This window comes from Sinocyclocheilus rhinocerous, unplaced genomic scaffold, assembly GCF_001515625.1.
Source record: "Sinocyclocheilus rhinocerous isolate Xijiao unplaced genomic scaffold, SAMN03320098_v1.1 scaffold1198, whole genome shotgun sequence".
NCBI classification, from domain to species: Eukaryota; Metazoa; Chordata; class Actinopteri; order Cypriniformes; family Cyprinidae; genus Sinocyclocheilus; species Sinocyclocheilus rhinocerous.
The window spans coordinates 250,859-278,348 of NW_015649585.1; the positions used below are offsets into that span (position 1 = coordinate 250,859).

At 39.7% G+C, this 27,490-nt stretch overlaps 1 protein-coding gene across 1 annotated transcript in view; it reads left to right on the plus strand.

Moving 5' to 3' along the window:
• The window catches only part of bmp1a (bone morphogenetic protein 1a), an 84,411-nt gene extending 61,519 nt beyond the window's left edge, over positions 1–22,892 (plus strand). Inside the window, exons 9-20 of the mRNA XM_016515684.1 lie at positions 2,582–2,684; positions 2,783–2,899; positions 4,186–4,331; positions 5,751–5,946; positions 6,231–6,356; positions 11,023–11,183; positions 13,422–13,602; positions 14,613–14,738; positions 15,909–16,036; positions 17,584–17,797; positions 18,765–19,015; positions 22,351–22,892. Coding sequence (XP_016371170.1) covers positions 2,582–2,684; positions 2,783–2,899; positions 4,186–4,331; positions 5,751–5,946; positions 6,231–6,356; positions 11,023–11,183; positions 13,422–13,602; positions 14,613–14,738; positions 15,909–16,036; positions 17,584–17,797; positions 18,765–19,015; positions 22,351–22,488 — 1,887 coding nt within the window. The 3' untranslated portion in view covers positions 22,489–22,892. The remainder of the gene's footprint in view (positions 1–2,581; positions 2,685–2,782; positions 2,900–4,185; positions 4,332–5,750; positions 5,947–6,230; positions 6,357–11,022; positions 11,184–13,421; positions 13,603–14,612; positions 14,739–15,908; positions 16,037–17,583; positions 17,798–18,764; positions 19,016–22,350) is intronic.
• The last annotated feature ends 4,598 nt before the right edge of the window (positions 22,893–27,490 follow it).

Sequence of the window (27,490 nt, forward strand, 5' to 3'; positions counted from 1 at the left end):
TTTCCTGCGGCCAGCTCCACGCTGCGGCCGTTGTGAAGGCTGCTGTTGTGGCCGCGCTGGAGCGGAGGTGGAGGCCGCAGGAGGGCGCCCTCGGCGACGAGCAGACAGAGGGGCTGCAGCCGGCGGTGGGGTGGAGACAGCAGCAGACCGCCGGGGCAGGATGTGTCGAAACGCCTCCATCTGCTTCTGCGCGGCTGAGAACTGTTGGGCAAAGCCCTCCACCGCTTCGCCGAATAGGCCGGCCTGGGAGATCGGGGAGTCCAGGAAGCGATGCTTGTCGGCCTCCCTCATATCCGCCAAGGTCAGCCATAGGTGGCGCTCCTGGACCACCAATGTGGACATCGTCTGACCCAGGGCCCACCCTGTGACTTGCGTCGCCCTAAGTGCGAGGTCCGTCGCAGTATGCAGTTCCTGCAACACATCTGGGTCAGCACCACCCTCGTGCAACTGCTTCAACGCCTTGGCCTGGTGGACTTGCAGGAGGGCCATGGCGTGCAGGGCGGAAGCGGCCTGTCCAGCAGCATTGTAAGCCTTAGCCGTCAGAGCGGACGAAAACTTACAGGCCCTGGACGGAAGGCGTGGATTACCCCTCCAGGCGGCAGCACTTTGCGGGTAGAGCTGCATGGCAATAGCGCGCTCGACTGGGGGGATGTCCACATACTCTTGGGCCGCCCCAACGTCGAGAGTGGTGAGGACGGAGGAGGCACCAGGCCTGTTTCGGGCAGAAAAAGGTGCCCTCCAAGACTTAGTCACCTCCTCATGCACTTCCGGGAAAAATGGAACCGGAGGCGGCTGCCGACGACCGGCTTGCGCCCCCAGGAACCAATCGTCCAGCCTCGAGCGTTCGGGAGAAGGAGGAGGCCTCCAGTGCAGCCCGACACTCTCAGCGGCCCGGGAAAGCATAGCGGTCAGCTCTGGATCTGACTCGGGCAACGCCACTCTACCTGACGGTGGCAGCGCAGCCGAATCCTCATCTCCAGAGCCTAGCTCGCCCTCCGATGCAGCGATCGACATCCTGTCATCCGCCTGTGCTCCGCACGAGATGCTGGGCCCTGTCCAAGGATCCAGCAAGCTTGTCCGGGAACACCAGATGGTGCAATGTGCTGGAGGAATGAGAGGCCCGTGGAGACGCACTCGACGGGGAAGCTCTCACTGTAATCCTCAGATCACCCTGACCATGAACCGAAGTAGCCCTCCGAGAGCCGGAGGAGCTAGAGCGGGGCATGGCAAGGGGGATACCCCCCCCCGTTTAATGAGGAGGTATCTAGACCGCAACGTCGCGATGGTCATGTTCCCGCACTGAGAACATGACTCATCCATGAGCGCTGCCTCAGCGTGCTGCAAGCCCAGGCACGAGATACAGCGATCATGACCATCAGATGAAGCCAGGAAGCGACCACATCCAGAAACGCACGAGCGGGAAGCCATCTTTAAAAAGACGCCCGTCGCTCCTGAAGCTCTTTTAGAAATTGCTCTTTTAGAAGGAAACACACTCTTTTAGAGAGAGCGCTGAAGCGCCCAGGGGAGGTCGCGGCGAGACTGCAGAATGGGAAGCTGCAGCACGCCGAAGAGACGCAGCACTGGATGGCAACCCCCGCTGACGCTCCGTGACACCAACGCTAAAGGCTGTCTCGTAGACACTCGCGGATATTCAGTCTTGCTAGAAGGCTCGGCTCCGAAGCGAAAAGCTGATGTGCGTTTGCACGCGCTCTCCTTTTATACCCGCGCTGCGGGGCGGGGTGCGCGTGGCGAAACACGCACGCCAACTGTCATTGGCTTGTTTAGTTAACACTCGAAGGTGATTGGGCTCTCGGGCGAGATCCCAATTCGTCAGTCACGACTGACGTAACGCCGAACGTGACTTACTGAAAGGGAACTAAGTAACATAATTGGTTACTCTTTTATGGAGTAACACAATACAGTAATGCATTACTTTCCATAAAATGTAACCAAGTAACGCAATTGGTTACTCTTTTATGGCGTAACGCAATTATGTAATGCATTACTTTCCTTAAAGAGTAACTAAGTAATGCAATTGGTAAATTTTTTATGCAGTAATGCAATATTGTAATGCATTACTTTTAAAAGTAACTTTCCCCAACACTGCAAATAACCTGTTAAATTAAACGTGAAATTTTAACGTAGAAAGAGTGAAATTTTAATTTAAAATGCTTTTTTTTTTTGGTAAAACCTACTCCAATAATCTGTTTTACTATTATAAATATATATTTTTTACAGTGTAATACCATTTTAGAGGCTTGATTGAAGAAAATATTCTGTCAAATATTGTTATTTATGTTTCTCACTGTATAGTTTTACTCTAAAACAAACATCCTGATTACAGTGGAGTAATTTATGCTCTGCAACATGGTTTGAATTGTAAAAAAGAATAGATTAAAAAAGACTTCTTAATGAATCTGACAACTATTTCCACAGTGTGTAAACTACCAAGTAGATTGTCTAAAATGAAGATTTCTGAATTGAAATCCTGCTTAGAATCATTGCATTTGCACAGTTATTAAGACTTTCACAGATTTCCAACTTTCCTTCAGTAACAATTTACTACATTTTCTTCCCTAAGATCATTCTGAACTTTACATCTATGGATTTATACCGGAGTCATTTGTGCTGGTATGATCATGTGGAGATCAGAGATGGATATTGGAGGAAAGCACCACTGAAAGGTTTAAGATGAACACCTGACATTTCAAAAGAACAATATGAGCAAGTCACAGTGAAGCTTATTTAATATTGAGTTGTTTGTTTGTACCTCTGTATGCAGGTAGATTTTGTGGGGATAAATTACCGGAGCCGATCATCTCTACAGACAGTCGCCTGTGGATTGAGTTTCGCAGCAGCAGCAACTGGGTGGGAAAGGGCTTCTCTGCTGCTTACGAAGGTACCAGCATTCAACCAAATCAACAACTATCAAATATTATAAAACAAGTGCTAGTTGGCATTGAAAAAATTATGAAGAAGCACTATAGTACTTGTGTGTACATAAGTGTGTACATACAATCTCAAAAAATTGTGCCTTTAGCTCATACCGTTGACATTTTCATGTAAACCTTCATACACTGAACAAAATTATAAACGCAACACTTTTGTTTTTGCCCCCATTTTTCATGAGCTGAACTCAAAGATCTAAGACTTTTTCTATGTACACAAAAGGCCTATTTCTCTCAAATATTGTTCACAAATCTGTCTAAATCTGTGTTAGGGAGCACTTCTCCTTTGCCGAGATAATCCATCAACCTCACAGGTGTGGCATATCAAGAAGCTGATTAGACAGCATGATTATTGCAAAGGTGTGCCTTAGGCTGGCCACAATAAAAAGCCACTCTAAAATGTGCAGTTTTAACGTGGTCTGCGGTTGTGAGGCCGGTTGGATGTACTGCCAAATTCTCTGAAACGCCTTTGGAGACGGCTTATGGTAGAGAAATGAACATTCAATTTACGGGCAACAGCTCTGGTGGACATTCCTGCAGTCAGCTCGTCAATTGCACGCTCCCTCATAACTTGCGACATCTGTGGCATTGTGCTGTGATAAAACTGCACATTTTATAGTGGCCTTTTATTGTGGCCAGCCTAAGGCACACCTTTGCAATAATCATGCTGTCTAATCAGCTTCTTGATATGCCACACCTGTGAGGTGGATGGATTATCTCGGCAAAGGAGAAGTGCTCACTAACACAGATTTAGACAGATTTGTGAACAATATTTGAGAGAAATAGGCCTTTTGTGTACATAGAAAAAGTCTTAGATCTTTGAGATCAGCTCATGAAAAATGGGGGCAAAAACAAAAGCGTTGCGTTTACAATTTTGTTCAGTGTATATTTAATAATTTGCAATAGCAGTTTCTTACTTGCCTTGCGTTTCATATGTCGATAGAGCTGCAAGAGGTTGTGAGCAAAATTAGTTCAAAACAAAGCAGCAATTTCATGGCTAAGGTCTAGGGCAAATCCAGAGTGCTCAAAATAGCATGTCAACTGAAAACACTTTCAGATTTGTTCGTAATAAGTGTTTTGCCCCATAGGCCTAAATCCAACCATAGCTGAACTACTGAATTACTGAGTTTCCATTAGGTGAACACCTAACAATATCCGTTTCCAGTAGTTCATATTGTGAAAGAAGTAATTTTCATGCTTTACTATCATGTTTGCACTGTAATATTTTATCTTGCAGCTATTTGCGGTGGGGAGGTGAAGAAAGACAATGGTCAAATTCAGTCTCCGAACTACCCAGACGACTACAGACCTAATAAAGTGTGTGTGTGGAAGATCACTGTGGCTCAGGGTTACCATGTAGGCCTTACCTTCCAGTCGTTTGAGGTATGATTAAAAAAGTTGTTATTTCTGCATTATAAGCATGTAATTAATTGCTTATACACTGTTATAGTGTTAGAGTGTGTCCTAAACAAGAAAAGACAGTGTATATCCAGAAATAAACATTAAAGGGTTAGTTCACCCAAAACTGAAAATTAGCCCATAAATTACTCACCCTCAAGTCATCCTAGGTGTATATGACTTTCTTCTTTCAGACGAATCCAGTTGGAGGTATATAAAAAATTGTCTTTGATCTTTCAAGCTGTTTAATGCCACTCAGCGGGTGTTGCATGCATCAGTCCAAAAGAAGTGAAATAAAAAGCGCCCATCCATAAAAAAAAATGTCTCACAATCCTCCCGGAGCTGCTTCCGTGTACAACTGTTGGCACAAGCTAGATTAAAGTGATTATTACGTTTTGAATATGGATATTTTTCTTACAAAAACGCATCGATTCGCTACAGGAGGCCTTTGTTCACCCCCCGGAGCCGTGTGAGACACTTTTTTTATGGATGGGCGCTTTTTATTTAACTTGTTTTGGACGGATGCATGCAACACCCGCTGAGTGGACCATTTTTAATATAACTCCGACTGGATTTGTCTGAAAGAAGAAAGTCATATGCACCTAGGATGACTTGAGGGTGAGTAATTTATGGGCTAATTTTCATTTTTGGGTGAACTAACCCTTTAATAGGACTGACTCTGAAGAGTAGGGCTGCAGATAACTTGATAATCAATAATGAAAATATTTTATTTCTAGTTAGTTTCACTGTGCACAGTAATTAATAAATAAATAAAAATGATGAATTCATTACATTTTACTTTGTGTTAGAATATGCTATACTCTGATATTATATTATATTATATTATATTGTACTTCAGAACATGCATGAATTTAAATCAAAAGTAATGATTTGTTTTGAACATTGACTTAAATGGGATTGCTCAAATGTAAAAGGAAGACCCGTACATCATTATATCATTCTTTGATTATATAAACTGAGTATACTTAAATGCTGAGTTTATCACTATAGATTGTAACTTTAATTTAGTGCTTGTGTCATTCGTCTGGCTGACTCTGATTTTGTCGTGTCATTGCATTGGCTCTGGGTTTGGTTTATATTGTCTCTAACCAGCTGGTGTAAATAAACCCAAAACTCCCCATGATCTTTGTCTTTGGAAAGAAGAGATGTTGCGGATCTGTAAAAGAAAAGGGGGAAAACATTCAGCGTTGTTTCCACTTGATTTTTTTAAGATGTTCTAGACCTTGATGAAAAGGTTGGTTACGGTCACAGCTGGTTGCTATCAAATTATAATGGCATGTCTTGCATTGAAAGAAAAGAAATGCTTTTCAGGTCTTTCAGGTCTAAATTTACTTTAAATTTCCATTTCCGTTTTCTCCATTATCTTTCCTCTTTTCAATCCAGATCGAGAGGCACGATAACTGTGCATACGACTACCTGGAGGTTCGAGATGGGAACTCAGAAAGCAGCCCGCTGTTGGGCAGATTCTGTGGTTATGACAAACCCGATGATATTAAATCCAGTTCCAACCAGATCTGGATGAAATTTGTGTCTGACGGTTCTGTCAACAAGGCTGGATTTGCTGCTAATTTCTTCAAAGGTGAGGTGGACGTTTTTGCTTTATGGTTTCACCTTGGATTTGATCTATGGAAATTGTATAGGAGTGATGATTGGCGTTATAGTTCAGAATTTAACATTATAGCTCAACAGTTTTGAAATTCATGAATGCACATAATATATTTGGCCAATAACCAACATGATGAAACATTTAAGGAAAGAAAAAGAGAATCCCTGATAATATATTAGCACGAAACATCTCCTAAGATATTAGCTTCGCTCCTTTAAGGTACTGTAACTCAAGTTCTGATGTTCTTGTTGTTGCAGAAATGGACGAGTGCTCCAGACCCGACAACGGTCGCTGTGAGCAGCGCTGTGTCAACACGCTCGGTAGTTACAAGTGTGCCTGTGACCCTGGGTACGAACTGGCGGCAGACAAACGGAGTTGCGAGGGTTAGTATGTGAACAGTTCAGTGCTGGATACAGGCCAGTGCCATATTTAAACTGTTTATGGCAGCATGGCAGCATCGAGGGAAAGCTGTACACTCTCAGAAAAGTCTGTCAAAATAGGGCCCAGTATACTAATATAAAGTAATATAAATGGTAGTATAAACGGATTTTCCATATTCATTTTTCATACATGTTTTACCCATATTTTAAATGATGCATTGCATTGTGTTGCGTTTTAGGCTTCAAAGGAAATGTCCTTAAATTAATGGATAATGTCCAGGCAGAAAATTACCTGTACACTTTCCATTTTTATATGGATTTGTCTTACAGTATACAAACAAATAACGCTAACTCTGTGTTTGGTAATAAAGGCAAGTTTTAGGGCAAAGAAAATTTTTAAAGATCATAGGTCAATTTCACAAAAATCTTCTTAAAAGGAGTTAAGAATTTTCTAAGAAACTAAAGTTCAATTCCTGAAAAGTTCTCAAATATTTTCTTAAGAACATTCATCCCAAAATGAAATTCTGTCATTAATTACTCACCCTCATGTCGTTCAAAACCCATAAGACCTCCGTTCATCTTCAGAACACAAATTAAGATATTTTTGATGGAATCTGAGACTTCTCTGACCCTCCATAGACAGCAACGCAACTGAAATGTTCCCAGACAGAAACGTAGCAAGGACATCGTTAAAACAGTCCATGTGACATCAGTGGCTCAACTTCAATTTTGCGAAGCTACGAGAATACTTTTTGTGCACAAAGAAAAACGCTGATTACGTTCTTGGGTGCTCTCCAAAATGGCAGAAGACGTAACTCGGGGGGAGAAGAATTGTTAAATAAATTGTTATTTTTGTTTTCTTTGCACATAAAAAGTACTTTTGTATCTTCGCAAAATTGAAGTTGAGCCACTGATGTCACATGGGCCGTTTTACCGATGTCCTTACTACGTTTCTGGACTTGGGAACATTTCAGTTGCGTTGCTGTCTGTGGAGGGTCAGAGAGGTCTCAGATTTTCAGTGTTCCGAAGATGAACAAAGGTCTTATGGGTTTGGAACGACATGAGGGTGTGTAATTAATGACAGAATTTTCATTTTGGGGTGAACTATCCCTTTAAGAAGTAAATGACAGGCTTTTGTGCTATCTGATTGTACAGCGGTTCTTGACAAAGACTTGCTGATCATCTCAAAGGCCAAGATGCGCTGCATGCAAATTAACATAATAATCAAAATCCTGATGAAAATTGTTGTAATTATAAAATTAAAAACATGGTCCGTTTTCGTAGTGTCGTTGTTGAATTTCAAATTTAGTAAAAAGTCACATTACACATAATTCACCAATCTTTCTTTACATTAATGATCAATGGTTTTTAGCGTATTCGAGTAGATTCCTACTAATAATGTATTCTATGTAGGTTATGTTAGAAAGCTTAATATTTGAAACAACCTGAAAAATTAATTCAATAAATCAATCAATTCAATTTAACATCTTACCTATGGGAGTTTAAGACAAGTTGAATGTTATACTAACATTTAGAGCAGGGGTAGGCAACGTCGGTCCTGGGGTGCCGATGTCCTGCAGAGTTTAGCTCTAACCCTAATCAAACACACCTGAACAAGCTAATTAAGGTCTTCAGGATTAGTAAGGCTACAGGCAGGTGAGGTTTTTTCAGGGTTGGAGCTAAACTCTGCAGGACTGCAGCACTCCAGGACCGATGTTGCCTACCCCTGATTTAGAGGTTATGTATAATGATTTTAAGGACATTCTTGTCAAGAATTCAAATTCTTCATACAATATTTTGTTCATGTTTTAGTTAATTACTTTAGTTTAGCAGTTAAGAAGAATTTTGTTTTTAACTCTTTCCCCGCCAGCATTTAAAAAAAAAAGTTGCCAGCGATTTTGATGATTTTCACTAAAATTTGATGGCCTCCAGAATATTTTGCTGTATGAATATTTGAAAAAATATGAAAAATCTGTTTTATTCTAGCTTAAAGCATTCTTTTTTTATCAACACTTGAATGAATGTAGGTTTCATAAAAATTCATAATTTTGAGCAAAAAGGTGAGAAAATCAAATTTGAAAGAGTTAAGAATGTTTCGTCAAGCCACCTCCAAGGAAATCATTTTCTGTTTCTGAGGAAGCAGAAATTTCTGAGCCACTAATGTCATCACGTGGGATTGTAAAAATAAATAAATAAATAAATTGATTTCCAGAACACTCCCCTTATATTCTATTGGATAAACAACCAGATAGCCCCGCTCCAAACTCACACCATTGGTTGAACCAGTGTCTGCCAGGCTGGTCAGGGTTCTCAAACAAATGTCACTTTGATAGTTTTGATAGCATATTTTTTGGGGGAATCAACCTACAACATGCTTACCTATGCATATTAATCTGAGATAAAAGAAGCCTTTTAATATAAAAAAAATCACACTTTCCTTTAATTACTGAGTGCATGTTTTGAGCAGCCGGCTACACCGACCTCATTCTGCCTCTAGTGGACAGTCTGTGCTACTGCATCCTCTTAATTACTACTCCTGCTTGCGCTGTTGCCATACCGCCGATATCTGTTTTGTGCTATTGGCTCGGGGCTGCCAGCAAGTTATGAGCACCTTCCTCACATTGACAGCAGGCTCGCCTGGCTTTCTTTACCCTCCTCCGCACGACACTTACAAAGCGCTGCTCTGTTTTCTGAGCGGCTGGAAATTCTGCTGAAGTTTGAATCTGTTCATATCATATTCTTCTCAAACAAAGCACTAAAAAAACAGTTGGGGTTAAGGGTCAAAGCATTCTTAGGTACAGTGTTGTCTAACAGCTAGCGTCTCTCATTATATCGTCGGCTAACGTCTGGATACGTGAGGCAGTTGCTAGGACAGCACGTACCCTGCGGTTGCTATATTGAGCAAAAGTCTGTTTGTACAGACATGCACTGAGATGACTCAACAGCTCAATCATGACAGACTGGAGCGATCGGAAAATGATTCTCCATTAGATAAAAGAAAGATTGGCCCAGCACAGCTTCCCGGTGGCTATCATCATATCAGCAGTAAATCCCACATTATCATAATGACTGTGCCGCTCGTTCTCACAGAACAGGTTTATTGCACGACGGTCCTGAGGGAATAGAGACGGATAGGGCTTAAATGTACATAAAGCTAAAACTTCAAGGCAAAGGCTGTCTAAAGGCTTCATGCGGGTAGCCATGGAAACATCTCTCCCTGAGCGCATGTGTTCGGTGGAAATTGCTGTAGTAGGGGATCCGTTGGGTAATTTGGATCGTACCGCACGAAAGTAAACTACTTCGGTCTTTCTGCTCGTGTTTGATTAGATACGAAGCCTGGGGTTGTTCCCTGTGTATTTCAATTAAAACAGGACCGTTCTTGTTATTTTATATGTAGCAGGTGCCCGTTTTGACAAACCACAAGCTGGTCAGCTTGATAAATTGAGAGTTTAAGAGTGCTTTGTAACCCAGGCATGTTGTGCATGAAATATGTAGCAGTTGTAGGGAGTTTTTTAAGGGGCTGTGTTGTACATTTTTGCATTTATTTTTTTTACACTCTTCAAAAAAGTGCCAACATTGTACCTTTAGGGGTACAACAGCTAAGCTAAGAGTAGATATTAATACCTTAAGGGTACATATTACTATGAAGTACTAATATGCACACTTTAGGGGTAAAAAAGGTACAACAAAGGTAGAAAACAGTGAAAGTCAGGGGTGGAATTAAACCTGAATAATCCAGGTTGCTTTTGCTAATTTACCTACTGTATAAGACTTCTGTATGTAAATGAGCTCTGTTATAATTGGATAATTGCTTTGTATTTCTGTCTTCTGTGAAACAAATTTTGAAAAATGTTTCAGTGTTGTTTTGCACATGCTACAATGAAAGTCATTGGAGTCTGATGTTGTTTAGACACCATCAACCTTCACAACATCAACTTTAGTTGAGAAACGTTCCATTTTTGGGTGAACTACCCCTTTAAATATACTGTATAAACATAGTGGTAGAGATCAGAGGGAAAAAATGTATATTGTTGATGCATCATGATTCCTTCTCAAACGATTCATGATCGATCCACAGAAACAAAATAAACACACATGAGTGCCTTCAAATGAAGTTTAAAGCCAAGGACAAAAATACTTTTTAAAGAAGACAACGACCCAACATTCTACATAATAAACTCTGTGTATAAAGAGAACGTGAAGGGAATTTCACAATAAGCCACCTTAAAGTCAGCACAGAATGGAAAATCACCCTATCTTTTTCTAAATCTGTTATTTGAGGTTATTAGCAATGATTCATCCATGCACATGTTTCTTTTTTGACCGTGTACTGATCAAAATGTCATAACTTGATCTTCCAGTAAAATCAACAGTTTTTTTTTTTTTCTGGTGATGTATCTTGTCTAATCATTTAATCACTGCAAGCTCACATTCAGATCTGCTAGTCAATGAATAGAAATAAGTATCCACTTTTTTTTTCTTCGATAATCTGCTTCAATCACAATATGGAAGAATCTGCTGATACTTTAACTTTCAGATTAAAGCTCCTATGCTGTTACTGAAAAGGCTTGGGAATCAGATCATTTCAAGAAATGTTGTGTGTGGACTGAGGAGCTGAAGTATTTAGTATAATTTGTCTTACAGTTCTTTTCTGTTTTCTTTTTCTCAGCTGCATGTGGTGGTTTCATCACCAAGCTGAATGGGTCCATCACCAGTCCAGGCTGGCCCAAAGAGTATCCACCCAACAAGAACTGCATCTGGCAGCTAGTGGCGCCCACGCAGTACCGCATCACGCTGCTCTTCGACGTCTTCGAGACGGAGGGGAACGATGTGAGCACTAGGTTTTTGCCTCAGCGTGGGGTGGGTTTGTCTGGTTCATTTCAGCTCGATTGGTGTGAATCACCACAGGGCTTTAGGGACTGACTTCTCCAAATTGCCTTCACGTTTTCTCAATTGTTGATAGCTTACGGCAGTTTTGCTCGGTGCAGCTCACATGACGAATGCACTTATGATCTGTTTGTTAAGATGAAGCGTAGTTTTCTGGCTTCGTGCATGTTTATCACAAACACTCAGGTAGTTTATAACAGAGCTATCTTGTTAAAGAGTTGCCATCTGGCTTCCAGCCTGTCTTTTTATACTTCATTATTTTAAATTTCACGAACTTCAATAGAAGCCGGTTATATTGCTTTAATATAACAGCATTGGCATTACATTAGTGCTAAAAAGGAAGAGTGATTTTGAGAAAGAAAATGAGGCTGTTGGCTCAGTCTGGGTTTTTTAAATAGCTGTTAGTCCTCTAAATTAGACGACACACTAAGACGTGTTTGAAGCAGCTGTATGTTTTCCTGAGCATTTTATAGGTTTTGCCTTAATAGCGTACTATATAATTGCTGGATAAAGCTAGGAATGATTTGGGTTCATACAGGTTCTGCATCAGTGACATGTTGCCAATTACCACAGTAAGTAATTATGACCACAAAAACGAATCTGTCTGCAATAATGGATTTACATTGAAAGTGTACAGGGCACGAACCTGCACAAAAATAACTTTTGCACTGTATGTTAAAGGATACCAGAAACGAACATTATGTAACTATCTGTTTACATGGAGCAAACTCCATCCACAGGAGTTGCGTTGTTAACATTTAACCAGATATTCATCCACTTACAATAGCTGCCCCACCATTAAAAGCATGATTTATGTACTTAAATAACAGTTTCTGTATAAGAATGCATATAAGTGCTTCTTTTAAAGGGGTGGTTGAGTTGTTTTGTTCTAGGCTTGATTGTGTTTATGGGGTGCAGTCTAACATGTGTTCATGCTTCGTTTTTTAAAAAACACATTATTTTTCACATAATTTACCTTTATTCTTCACCGCTCTGTCCCTTCCCTGAGAAACAGGCTGATCATTTCCTGCTTTTATGAAGCCCCTCCCTCAGAAATAGGCGATGTGCTCTGATTGGTTAGCTAGTGCAGTGTGTTGTGATTGGCTAAACCGCTTCTGGTGTGCGTCTAATCGTCCCGCCCCTCACCTCAGCGTCATGAGCTCCGGTTGTATTGTAAACAATGGCTTCGTCTATATTGCTTATCAATTTGAGCCCGATTGAGACGCAGAGGATATTAGTGAAGAGCAAGCACGGCTCTTAATGGTATGTTTGTTTGTTGTTGTCCGTTAGAAGACGAATTAATAGATTTTTATGTGCACCCCTAGTTTTCTCTTCCTCTTCTTGGCCTCGCCCCCTTCGTTGCGTGTTCCCGGGGGCGGGGTTTATCAGGGTTTGTGATGTCACGAACCCGGGAAGTAACTCGTTGTAGTCCCTACGAGCCTTTTTTGTAGGCATTAAACTGCCATAATTTTAAAGACGATATCTCCGTTTGCATTGAACTTTTAACTTCTTAACTTTGCAGATATTGTTTATGCTCAAACAGCAACATTACACACTAACTAACGTTAAAAAAGTGAAATTGCAATCAACCACCCCTTTAAACTACAAGCCACCCCATAGACTTCCATTGTAAGCACATTACTGTGAATATGATTTGTGTTTGTTTTGTCGATATTGTCTGTGTTAATGCTGTCAGTAGAGCTTAACTCTTATTGAACCTGGAACATTCCTTCAATGTACTGGCTCTGCTTTAATAGAGGGCGGTGAGATTGGCTTCAGCTTTATTGATTGCCAAAAACAACATTTGCTACAGATAACTAGTGTACAGCTTGTGAACTATTATTGGAAAAAGTTGCCATGCACTCATGTGTTGCAATCAAAATGAAAAGCTGTGAAAAGCATCAGTGGACTATTTAGAGCATTTTGTGCCACTTAAATGAAGGATCCATCCAGTTTCTCATCAAAACAAACATGACACTCTTTTTCCCTCTCTATTTTTGATTCAAACATTTACTTTTATTAGATGCTTTTATCAAAAATAACACATGCAAAAGAGAAAACAATACAAGTGATTCCACTATTATATTTCCCTTCTTAAAAGAGCATCATATGCTGTGTTTTGATGCTGCTGACCAGCAGTGGTGGAAAGGTCTGACCTGTGTGTTGCTCTCTGCTGTGCAGGTGTGTAAATATGACTTTGTTGAGGTGAGAAGTGGTCTGTCCGCCGACTCCAGACTGCACGGGAAATTCTGCGGAGCTGAGAAACCGGAGGCCATCACCTCTCAGTACAACAACATGCGCATTGAGTTTAAATCTGACAACACCGTCTCCAAGAAGGGCTTCAAGGCCCAGTTCTTCTCAGGTTAGTGTATGCTGTGAAATTAAAAAATTTTTTTTATGTACTATGTTAAACATATATATAGTACATACTGGAAAAACTATCTGATCGTAGCCTTTACTAAAAATGCATTTTGGTATAATGCGTGATGTGTTTTTTTTTATATTATGTGTGATAGAAATGACATGGTTTTTCACTTTTTTGGGAGAAAAACTTGGGAGTCTTTAAATAGCTAGCAGTCAGTATCATATATATATATATATATATATATATAGCCCAGTTTCTCAGACAAGGCTTAAGCCTAGTCCCAGATTAAAATGCATGTTTGACCTCCAGTAATGGTCTAACGGACCCTTTATTAAAGCTACTTAAAAGCTAGTTTAACTAAAGCCTACTGCTGGCTTAATCTAAGCCCTATCTGTGAAACCAGGCATTTAAAGCGGTAGTTCACCCAAAAATTTAAATTTACTCACCATTTACATACCCTCCACTTGTTCCAAACCTATATATATATATATATACAAAGAACACACTGAATTAAACAAGAAATTTTGAAGTAGAAAGTCTGAAATTGTATTTTCTTATAAAACGTACTCCAATAATCTTAAGTCTGATTTACAGCTTCGAAAAATATTTTTTTATATAGTGTATATATAGCAAAAACAGCTGTCCTTAATAGTGCTTGTTTACATTAAAATTGTACAAATTACACTTACCAGATGAATTTTAAAGGTGGTTGTTTAAAAGTTGTAACGAAAAAGTGCAAAGTAAAATTTTCTTGTTCTATTATTTATTTTTAGTTATTTTAGTGGAGAAGTTAAACATCCTGGGATCTGGACAGGCCCAAAATAGTAGTCTTCTAGCAAATTTTACATTTTCAACATTTTTAAATTCATTAAAATAGCACAATACAAAGTGTAATGCTTTTATAATTTCTCTCATTAAACTAGAATGATGGTCTTTTTTTTTTTAAATCGTCGTAGGGGACAAAGAAATTCTGTGTGTTACTGATATCTGGTGTTTTGTTCTCACAGATAAAGACGAGTGCTCTAAAGAGAACGGCGGATGTCAGCATGAATGTGTGAACACCTTTGGCAGCTACAGTTGTCAGTGCAGAAGTGGCTTCATTCTGCATGAAAACAAACATGACTGCAAGGAAGGTGAGAAACACACACGCGCTTAAATGTGAATAGACACTGAGACGGTGTTCCTTTGAAGCAATAGGTCATGATAGTGCATGTAAACTCTCTTAGAACCATGCCATATTGTTATGTAAAATGGTAGCAATATGATAAAATACACCTATGTTCAGTAAGTGATGAAATATGTTATTTAATGGATAACTCATCCAAAAATCATTTACTCACCCTCATATTGTTCCAAACCTGTGTGGCATTTCTCTTGTGTGAAACACAAAACGAGATATGATGAAGAATGTTCATGCTGCTCTTTTCCATACAATGATAGCTCATTGTGAATACAGCAATCAAGATTAAAAAAGGACAAATAAGCACTGTAAACGTATCATAAATATGACGACATGACAATATAAGCTTTTTCTGAAGCAATATGATAGTTTTTTGAGGAACAAACTGAAAAGTAATCATTTAATCCTTTAAAAATCTTTCCTTGAAGTAGCTCTCAAATCTCGTTCTTAATTCCACACATTCAAACTGCAGCACGTTCGATAATGATGCACACAAAATCTTTCGCTTCGAGCAACATGAGGAGAGTAAATGTTGACAGAATTGTCATTTTTGCATGAACAATCTCTTTACTTTTGATAGGTTGACAGATAAATATATTAGCTTTGACTATGTTTCCAGTCAGAGCTGAAACTCTCTATTTTATAAAGAAAGAAAAAATACAACCCTAGATTAGTTAGCCTATGTTAGCAAAAATTCTCTGTAAATTGCTTTAGGTTAGGTTTTGGCAAGTGTTTTACCAAATATATCAGAATTACGTGCTGTATGCCTGGAAGGTCACTGCACGAACAGCAGTCTGGTTGTTTTATTTTCCCTATTAGCGCACGACTTTCTCAGAAACCTTCACCATCGATTTCAGCTCACTGACACTAACTAGAGTCTGGATATTTTTAGAGAACGCCTTCCTCTTGCGGGCAGAAATAGAAAGAGAGTGGCAGTGCTTGGGAGAAACGAAAGAAAATGTTGTTTGAGGAGGTTAGGAAATGCATGGATCTGTGTGCCAAAAACAACACTGATTCTCGTTGTCTGGAGTTTGAACGTTGCTCATGTGATGAGTGTGAGCATGAGGCTGTTTGTGTGTGTATTTGAGTGCTGGACGTCACGTGTTATTGGTATCTCTTTCAGCCGGCTGTGATCACGTTGTGAACAGCGTGAGCGGGACCATCACCAGCCCCAACTGGCCAGATAAATACCCCAGTAAGAAGGCCTGCACCTGGGCCCTCTCCACCACCCCGGGACATCGGATCAAAATAGTATGTAATAGTACATCCCCTCTCCATCCATATTTACCATCGTTGGGTAATGTACAGTCCAGACGGTCATTAGTTCAAAACCAAACCCTGCAGAGTGAGCTTGACCCCAGCGTGAAGCCTTGCATCACCCTGAAGGTGTTTATTTTGCGGTAAAGACCAGCTGACTGTACATTATTCACTAATTACATGGCTGTAAATAAATGAAATGATGTAATTTTAAATTATTTTATTTTAAGAAGAAAGAGTCTGTGGGTTGTTATGAGGTATGTAACTAGCGCAGCTTTATAGGAAATTGGTTTGTTTGGCACATTTATACTCTTTAGCATAATTATACAAGAATATTTGACTGCAGAATGCTGCGATTGACCAGTCAGGATCAAGTATCCCTGAGAGCAGTGAATGAAAAAATCGTGTGCATGTTCGTGCACAAATATTGCTTAATATTTGCATAAGCATATAGACTGAATAATGACAGCACTATTTGCTCTGTTCCAAAACCAAGTTTGCTGCCTACCTATAGTATAGAATAGTTCACCAAAAATGTCAAATCTGTCATCAATAACTCACCCTCCACTCCACTTCGCGCAAAAGAAGATATTTTGAAGTTTTGAAGATATTTTGAAGAAACAGTTGGCGGTAGCCATTGACATCAATAGTATTTTTCCCCCTCATACTATGGAAGTCAATGGCTACCATCAACTGTTTGGTGACCAACATGAAAACCAAATAGTTAATGGTAACAGTACCAACATTTGAAGAGTATTGGTAAGCAAACAGTTTATGGTAGCCATTGACTTCCATAGTATGGAAAAAATACTATGGAAGTTAATGGCTACTGTCAACTGTTTGCTTACCAACATTCTTCAAAATACCTTCTTTTGTGCTCAACAGAATAAAGAAATCATACAGGTTAGGTACAAGTGAAGGGTGAGTAAATAAAACACAAAAACAAGTTCTGTGTTAATGGCCCTTTAGGGGTCGTCCACACAACGCAGTTTAGCATTCCACTTTGCATTGTTATTCTATCTGAACATGCACTAGATGGACGTGTTTGTTGCATCATCTCATGCATGATACACCATCCTAAAAACACAGCGTTTCAAATTTTAAAAACGACTCTAGTCTATCCTTTTTTTCAAAAGTCCACTGCACTCTGTCTCATGTTTTTAAACCCAAAAACGTATTCTTTGTGAACGGCCACTTAGAACAGTGGTTCCCAACCCTGGTCCTGGAGGCACCCCAACACTGCACGTTTTGCATGTCTCCTTAATCAAGCACACCAATGTCAGGTCTTGGAGTCTCTACTAATGAGCTGATGACCTGAATCAGGTGTGTTTGATTAAGGAGACATGCAAAACGTGCAGTGTTGGGGTGCCTCCAGGACCAGGGTTGGGAACCACTGACTTAGAAGATAGCTGTCTATATAGACAGCGAAGCAGCTCACTAGCTTTTGGAACTCAATTTCATAAGAAGTCTTGTTTCCCTGTTCATTATAATAGTATAATAGTGTCTGCCGTTCAAACGTTGACATGGGCCGTATATTTCAGGCTTTCAATGAAATCGACATGGAGCCTCATCTGGAATGTACTTATGACCACATTGAGATTTACGACGGTCGGGATGAGAAGGCACCCAGCCTCGGACGATACTGTGGCACCAAGAAACCTCAACCGATCATATCCTCCGGCAACAAGATGTTCATCCGCTTCTTCTCTGATAACTCAGTGCAGAAGAAAGGCTTCGAGGCTTCCCATACTGCAGGTGAGCACATCCATCTGTTAAATACAGTACCACTAAATACTGGAATTACATGTAGTCTCATATAATAAAACAATAACCGTGCAGTGCTCTGCTCTGCTGTGTGTCATTAACAACAGGCCATGGTAAAATCACTGAAGCACATGGTTCAAATGGCTTATTGCTTTTTAAAAATGACACCAAAGTTCAATAAATAATGACTTTTTGTAATATTAATAATTAAACATTTTTTTCCTTAAGCAGTATAGTTCATCAGCCAAAATGTTGAATGTTTATGGCAGCCAAGAAAATGTTTTTAAACGTTTTTTTAACTATATTTAAACTATTTACTATTTTGTTCCTAGACAATAATGATAAAATATGGCTTGAATGGTTTGTGATGGTTGCAAAATTTGCAATTCAAGTTCAGATTTTCAAATTCATATTTCATATTCAATGTATTTTTAATATATTCATATTTTAGAGATAGGCCTATCCAGTTTATATTTTCCCTTTTATATTAATGCTGAGTTTTACCCAGATGGGTTCGTGAGGGAACTGGAGGACATTTGTGAGTTGATGAAAAGCTAAAAATTAATTAAAGCATAACATTTAAATATTTTATTTGTTTACCTGTGTATATTTTGACAATTAACCAACATTAGAAAACCATGAGCATGTGGATGTCTTGTTAAATTATTAAAATATTAACCTAAAATTTAAGTGTAACTAATATTTAAGTCAAAGGGGTTTAGCTGACAAAAAAGTTTGAGAATCTCAAATGTATAGCATGTATTTTTAGTACATAAAAATGTAAGAATGCTGTAGCAACTCTCTGATGTTTATATCATTGAGTGCTAGTCTCAGCCACAAGTCTGGTTACTAGAGACTATTGACTTGTAGTGATATGCAGAGATGCTGAATGCACCTGTGAATGGTTTTTTTTTTGGAACGTGAAATGGTCTTTCGTTTGTTTCCTTCTCTTCTCCAGAGTGTGGAGGCCGTCTGAAAGCAGAGGTGAAAACTAAAGACCTCTACTCTCATGCCCAGTTTGGTGATAATAACTACCCCGGGGCGTCAGACTGTCAGTGGGTGATCACAGCAGAGAAGGGCTACGGCGTGGAGCTCATCTTCCAGACCTTCGAAATCGAGGAGGAGGCCGACTGTGGCTATGATTATATGGAGCTGTTTGATGGGGCGGACACCAAATCACCCAGGCTAGGCCGCTACTGTGGATCAGGGGTAAAGTACAGATTTAGATTTGCTGCATAAAATCAACAAACATCAATGTAATTTCAAACCCATAAAACGCGAATCATCTTTGAAGCTCAGATCATGATATCGTGAGAGATTTCTGCCTCTTCATTGAAAAGTCACTTCCACCTAAATTTTGACGCTCCACAAAGATAATAGATCGTAAAAGTCATCTATATGAATCAAGTGGTTGGGGTGAACTATACCTTTAACTGGCAGTTGAAGCCCACAACATCAAAACCTGAATGCAAATAAGTTCAATCTAAGAAATTCCAAGCAACCAATCACTCAGCACCAGCAGTATTCTTTGTGAATTAGTGCAGCTAATCATGCAGAACCACATTTATTTGCCCTTTCTCACTCAAATTACTTTGTTAGGCTTGATTGGTTGCTACGAGCCGTCGGACATTGTGTTCACTGGCCCTTACAGTCCCGTTTTACTTTGCTGTCCATGACCCGATTACAACAGACCTGTGGCCCATTTTTGGGACACAATCCACCACTTCAGAACCACTGCCTTACAGGATAAACAATGATCTTTGAAAGAGGCCGTCAGGGATTTTCCTCATTTCTAGCTCTGGAGAGATACAAAATCTCTGAAACATACAAATCATACAAAAATCTCTGAAACAGTAAGAACTCAGTATGTGTGTGTGTGTATGAATGAGATCAGCTCTGTAGGTCACAGAACAGCATGATTACATTTACTTCAGTTCAACGAGAAGGACTGATGCTGAGTTTAGACAAGGTAAATCGGATGATATTCTGATACTGCAATGGGTGCAACCTGCTTATCGACCGAGAGATTTGTTTAAATTGAACCAAGAGGATGTTAGACAAGTGTGCATTTGTCTCAATCAAGTTTTGGTAGCTTGCCATTTAGAGCATGCATTTAATCCAAAGCAACTGACTAACAGCAGGGAATATATCCCTCGAGCAACATGAGCTTAAGTGTGCTGCCACATTAGGCTGTCACAGCCCAAAATAACCCATTTAAGCTTGGTCAGAAAAGAGCCACTGCACAATGGAAACTACTCTGAAACCGTATCAAATGCTTTGAGATTTTGGTTCTTATGTGAAGCACTTTTCACTATCTACATAGGCAGATACCTTTTAAAGCTCAATGTATACCTCATTTTTGACGTAGTGTGCGCAATGCAAATTTTATCATCAACATAGTACAGAGATACAGTACACACATACATATTACATATTTTGCACCTTAATTTTTTTTTTGTTTGTTGACAAGGTGGCGACACTGACCCGGCCCATTGGTTCAAAATCAAAGAAGAAATACAGAACTCTAGTTTAAAGGAGTAAAAAGACACTTTTATTGGTCAGAAATTCTGGAGAGAAAAAGCACCTGTGATTGCGCACGCCATCAAATTGAGTACATAACTGTGTTCCAGTGTACATATACGCTAAGCATTCACATCAAAACGGAGTTGTACTTTGGACTCAAGGAAGCATCCTCACCAAAAAATAAAGTGCCACTCAAATAGCCCACAAAATATTTAACTAGAACTCATGGTTCCAAAACATTCAAATGTTAGCATGTTGCTAAGCTAAAGACTACTCTTGTAAGCACAAATATTGGGTGAATTAGTTCATTTTTAATTACGTGGAACTACTGTTACTGCTTTTTAGTACTGAATAAGCTATTTCTGTATTTAAAATATATTTTTTGGTAGAAAATTTTCAATTCATCACAGTGGATTATGGGATTAGCCAAAACAGGGTATCCTATATAGAAGGATAATTTTCATGCCTGTGTTTTGGAACAGCTTTCACCTTGTGTTGATGATTTTGGTAGCACTTTAGAACTCTGAAGGTGAAAGACAATAGTTAGGTCTGTAATACACTATACAGCTTTTAAAATCGGAACAGATTTTAAAGCGTTAGCACTGTATTCCATTCTGAAGGGCTCGACCCTATGCCCTAATCACTTCAGAGAGTTTACCTTAGGGCAGGGGTAGGCAAGTTCGGTCCTAGAGAGCCGCAGTCCTGCAGAGTTCAGCTACAACCCTAATCAAACACACCTGAACAAGCGAATCGATGTCTTCAGGATTACTAAGGCTATAGGCAGGTGAGTTTTGTTTTCAGGGTTGGAGCTGAACTCTGCAGGACTGCGGCTCTCTAGGACCGAACCTGCCTACCCCAAAAACCTGTTCTTTGGAACACACTTCTGCGTCGTCTTGCCAAGCCCATTAAGGAGGTGCTATCATTGCACAATTATCCTGCGTAAAAAAGAATCATGGGAGTGCAGTATCCATCAGTTGTAACTTTCGAAATACTTCATTCTCAAGGGCCCTTTGAAGTGACCAGTTTTAAACACTTCAGTTTTGAGAAACCCTTCAATATTGTGGCCATGATTGTTCACACACTGAAGTGTCCTTCAGAGGCAGATTTATCCCATTTGGGACGCGGCGTAGGTATCATACACTTGCCTACTTTGTAAATTGAGCTCGAGTTCTGACTTGTGGTCTTTCTGACTCCTGTTAACGCAATGCTGACTCAATCTAGACCAGGTGTGTCCAATCATACTCATCGAGGGCCACCGTCCTGCAGATGTTAGTTCCACCCAACTCCAACACACTTGACTAGAAGTTTAGTGACCCTGCGTTCCATTCGGAAGGGCTCATCCCTATGCCCTAATCCCTTCAAAGGGTTTACCCTCCGGAGTGAGAGCTTTGAAGGGTTGAAGGGTGTAGGGGACCAAACAACTGTTCCTTGAAGTGCCCTTCTGCGTCATCATCACGTGCCCACACGGAGGCACCGTCATCATGCAAAGGATCATGGGAGCCCCAAGTGTCCATCAGTTGTACCCTTCGAAATCCTTAATTCCGAAGAGCCCTTTGAAGTTTCACTCCGAAGTGCCCTTCGGAGGGCGATATATCTTGTTTGGAACGCACCGTGAGTCTGAAGACCTTGATTAGCAGGTTCAAGTGTGTTAAATTAGGGTTGAAGCTAAACTCTGCAGGACAGTGGCCATCCAGGAACAGGTTTGGACACCCCAAGTAGTTCCCAAACAGTGGTTCCCAATCCTGCTCCTAGAGAACCCCCACATTTTAGTTGTTTCCATAATCAAACGCACCTGATTCAACTTATCAGCTCATTAGTGAAGACTCCAGGACCTCAAATGTTTGTGTCAGATAAGACAGACATCAAAAATGTGCAGTGTTGGGGTTCTCCAGGACCAGGATTGGGAACCACTGCACTAAAATGTCAATCACTAGGATTGATGAGGTTGTACTGATGTAATTATAAAAGGGAATCTGTTCTATCTAGCCTACTCACGTCTTCCTCCATCTTTGTGTTTCCAGCCTCCAGAAGAGATCTACTCCGCCGGCGACTCCATCGTCATCAAATTCCGCTCAGATGACACCATCAATAAGAAGGGCTTCCACGTGCGTTACACCAGCACCAAGTTTCAGGACACACTCCACTCCCGTAAGAAGTGACCCCTAGTGGCCGGGAGGGGCCGTGCAGGGCCTAGGGGGAAGCGAAAGGGCCCCAGGGGGAGGGCCTCGCCCATCGCTCGGAGCCCCCCGGCCGCCAAGAACACCCAGACTCGACGGACCAGCCGCAAGAACGCCAACCACACCTCAGTAGTTCACAGGGGTTCTGGCATCCCCTACTGACTGTGAGGAGTAAAGCCATTCCGCAGTAGACCTTGTTTTTACCTTTTTTTAATTATTACGTTTGGGGCAAGATGTGGAGTGGGTGGAATGTTATTCAGTTGCTGGATACCAATATAGGGGCGAATCAAAAGGGGAGGGTGGGAAGGGTGGGCGTAGCTGATCAAATACTGGAACCCCCCCTTTTCTCAACTTTCATGAGCCAAGAGTGCATTGAAAAACACAAATACACTGAGGAACTCCTGCAGGAGAACTGAGCAAACTCACCAAACCAGTCATCTGTGCAACAGTGGGATAGAGGAAGTGAGAAATGAGCGAAGCAGGGGCATTCAGGACGGTGTTCCTCGCATGTTTTCCAACCTTGCAACTTGAGATTTACCGCTGCACTGTGGGGAAACAACCGTCTCTTCTTGACATTATTGGCATTGCTTGTTCATAAAGAGTCTCGTAGGCCATTGTGGGCCGGTTTCTTTGTCGTTACTTGAGCAAATGACACTGTATGTCACAGAGATGCATGTGGTACAGCTAGAAGGAAATGTGGATGTAATGGCACCAGCATTTGTAATAACTCGATTTTCCTGGCCAGTAGTCCAGAAGGTTCCCTGCCCAAAATTATCACTCTCCAGGAGGTTTTCCAGATTCAGTTATCACATTAAAAGACCAATAAACAACACGTGGCCCATGTCTGATGGCTGTTAATTGCTTTTGCATAAAAACAGGATGGTAAGGTGGAAAATGCTTAGATTTTGTTAGATTAAGCACACACTTTTTTCAAGGTCTTTATAATGTGGTGCTGTCCTCGTAACACTCTCTCTGTGCTTCGCCAATCATGAACAAATTAGGGACAATCGCATGAAAATTGGTGGGCCCTTTTGTGTCCTGACATCCCACAGCTGTATTCTTTTATTTTCTTTTTCAGGCTCTTTCCTCGCAGTCCATGACCGAAAGTTTGTTTTCAAAACTAGCATCACAAGTGTAAGGACCTCAGTCAGGGTAGTCAATGTAAAAAATGTAGACAATAGGTAGTTCAGCCAAAGATTCTGTCATCATTTACTTCAAATTTGAGTAAATGACTTACTTTCTTCTGTGAAATACAGAAGACGCCATTTGGAAGAATGTTTTTGTCCATACAATGACTCCAAATCAACATAATGTTGGACCCCATTGACTTTTGTTGTATGGACAAAAAATGTCTTTCTGTGTGTGTTCTGCAGAAGAAAGAAAGGAACAATGTCATTTGAGGTTGAGTAAATGATGCCAAAATTTTCAGTTTTGGGTGAATTATCTCTTCAAGACCTAAAACCTAATGAGTGAACTATCTGTCTCTCGTTTTCGATACAATTTTGAGTTTAAACCTGAAAGGACTGTACTTTTTAGCAGTCCTCAGATGTGCTATTGCTAGGTAGATGTTGCTCTTACACCGCTGACTATGGGAAAACTGTTAAAACTGTAAAATGTTCATTTGTACCAATAAACGTACCTCAGCGTGTGGGAGAGCGGTGGGATGGTGCTATTTCAAAGGAATCCTGCGCCCCAGTCCTTTCAGTCGCTCTTTCTCCATTTATATCCAGTGTCAGTCGGGAAAAGAGCATGTTTTATGTCAAATCTGTGTGGAATAGTGCTGAATAGCGTGATCTCCAGGGCTGATCATTTGATCTGAAGTGTTAGCGCAGTCCATTTCCAGGATCACCCCTACCTCTCTCGCTTTGTCTTCTGCAGAACTCCTTCAAAGGCTGTTGACTTGGTCTCCTCTGTCTCAACCACTCTTTTCATCATATAATATAATTTCACACCTGTTTGCCTTTGTGGATTTACCTAAAGCTCTTTTAAATCTCAGGTTCAGGATATCTGATTGTTTTTACCCACTGAATCATTCCAAGGCACTAGATTTTAATCGTTGCAGGACTTGGTTACTGTTTGACTTGGATGTGTGAGATCCAGGAAGGCAAATGATGAGGATTATGGGATTTAGAGGACACATTTTAGGGTTTTAAAAGGTTTTAGACATGCCTTCCATCTGAACCTTGAATCAGTTCACCTCAAGCCACGAGTGCTGTGACCAAACAAGTTGCTCGATATACGATCTTGCAAGCTTACCCTCATATGCTCAAGATCGACTAACTTCTATCCTAGTTCTTCAAATGGATTTTATTTTGTGTGTCTAAGATACCCAGTTTAGCATCTCTGTATTTGAATATGCTTCCATAGCTTTTTAGAGTAGTGGAGCACTTGTACATTTTGCTAATCGAAGCACGTCCTCCTAAGCATTATTAATGTTTTTAATGCCCATGTTATTTTTTGTTAGAAATAAAGTGTTTTGTGGGCGAACGCGGGCTTCAAATGATCTGTTTTAGCACGTTACCTCAGCATAAATAGTTTATGCTTGATTTATTCACCCTGACTGGCCTTCCCACACAAGACTTGGTACATGTTTATGCATTTTATCATATGTATGTAAATATGTATTAATGTATTCAAAGTACACTAAACCACAGATAACTTGATGAAGGCTATGTGTAATTGCAGACAAAAGATGCAATTTATTTATATTGTATAGCTAATTTTCACCTATGTATTGCACATAGTGTTAACAAGTGCATCTATTTCATAAAATGTTATTTTCATTTTGAAATGCTTCATGTCACATTTTGTCTTGTAGACTCAGGAATTATTGACTGACCATTTAATTAATTGAATAAAAGCCCAAATATACCAATTAAGTTACAGTAGTTAGTACTATGTTAGAGCAAATTCAAGGCAAAGTGCTCTATCATGTAATTTTGAATGCTTTCAGTGATTTTGTTTTCTGATATAACTGGTGTTGTTCAACTAGAAGCTGAACATTGAACTGAAAAGTCCTACATGTATTAAAGGCGTTTCATTAGTTGCTGATGGTTTCAAGGTCTTGAGCTCACATTGAGGATGGACTTTGGCTCTCCTGCTCGTCTTGGTGACACTAGATTTCTAAATAAACCACATATCAGTATTGAATTTGCTATATAACAGATCATCAATTATGAATGGTCACCACAGTGCATTATTAATGCCTATCTACCGTTTCCAACATTAAAAATTAAGCAGAATTGATGGGAAGAGCTAAATAAAGTCAAGCAAGTGTTTTAATCATTTTGAAGTTGGTGAGAAAACTCTTACCAATGAAGATGTGCACATTAAGTATAGTAAAAATGTAGTGGGGAAACAATATAATTATATATATACATCTCAATTATATAAATAATTGAGGTATAAAACTTTGTATTTTTGATTTGATTGTTGTAATGTAAATATGCTATTTTACCTATGATATACCCATAAACAATCATTTTAGCTCTGTCAATAAGCCATTTTGGGGTGAATCTTGTGTAAACTGTCAAGAAATGCCAGGGACATATTTGACCCCAAAACTGACTAAAAGAAAAAAATGTATGTGTTTTGCATAAAGAAAATAAAGCAAATTTAGCCAACCACTGTCAGTAGCTTATGACTGTAATGTGAATAAATTGTATATTTCTAATAATGTTTATTATACTAAATCATTTTTTGATTCTTTTACCACAATATTTTTTTTTATTTAGTGTATTTTTTGCTTCATATTGTAGTTATTAATATTTATAGACATATAGACTTTGGGAAGTCTATAAATGAAAATTAATCATTCAAATGTTATTTAATTAATTACATTTTCTTGATGCAAAACAAAAGTTTTTTTTTTTTGAGGTGTACATTTCACCCACTGATGCCAGCATGTATTCTGTGTAACTGTTAATGTGTGAATTTATCAAAAAAAGAAAAGCCGATAGAGCTGTGAAGGTGAGCTGAAATCCTGCATTGGAGAGCTTTTAGGAGGACAGCGAGTGTCTGTGGCTGTAAGTGGATTGCTGCTGAAGTGCTGTATTATTTCCAGACAGCTGGTTAAGGGTCAAAATGATCAAGTCGTCTGAAGGTCACCTGCGATCATTGTACCTTTGTGTGTGTATATGTTTTGAAATACAGATAAATGGCAACAATCAAAAAAGATGAAGACAGACGGAGTTAAGTGGATCCGTTTGGTGTGCAGAAACAAGAACGCAAACAGTGGGTTTCACTGAGAATTTAACAAACCACATCAGAAGCACAACATCACTCTGCAGAACTCAATATTTGTTTCACCAGAATCTTACAAAAGCCAGCATGAAATTCACCATGATTTTACACTTTTATCTTATAAAAGTCCAGACAATACCCTTAACATTTCACAGACAAAAAAACAAAACTCTTTTTAACATGTTTTTAAATACAACTAAGTGCCCTAAGCAGTACGATCTGTACTGCAACCCTCTTCATTGGTTTTGGCCAAAACCAAACATTACAGTAACCTCTTACATTAAGGAGGAAAATGTTGGCTTTTGTGTTCTTTAAAGTCAACATGAAATCAGAAATAGATCCTATTTTCCTAGTTTCCGGTGTTATTGAGCATGTAATTACAAATAACACTCTCGTGGCAATTTGTAATTATTTAACGTTTGGGGAATTTCCAGCAGCTTATATGTTTTTGCACACATATACGTTTTCATATGATCTGCTTAAGTCCCTCTGATGAACAAGTTAGGGGTGAACTTTCATGTTCTTTTTCGAAAACTCGTACATTTTTGCACAATTAAAATTCAATTTTCCTAATGATCAAGTCAATGAGATCGTCAAAAAAAAAAAAAAAATATATATATATATTAGTGCTGTCAAACGATTAATCGCATCCAAAATAAAAGATATATTACACACGGATATATTATGTAAATAAAAACTTATTTTGGATGCGATTAATCATTTGACAGCACTTATATATATA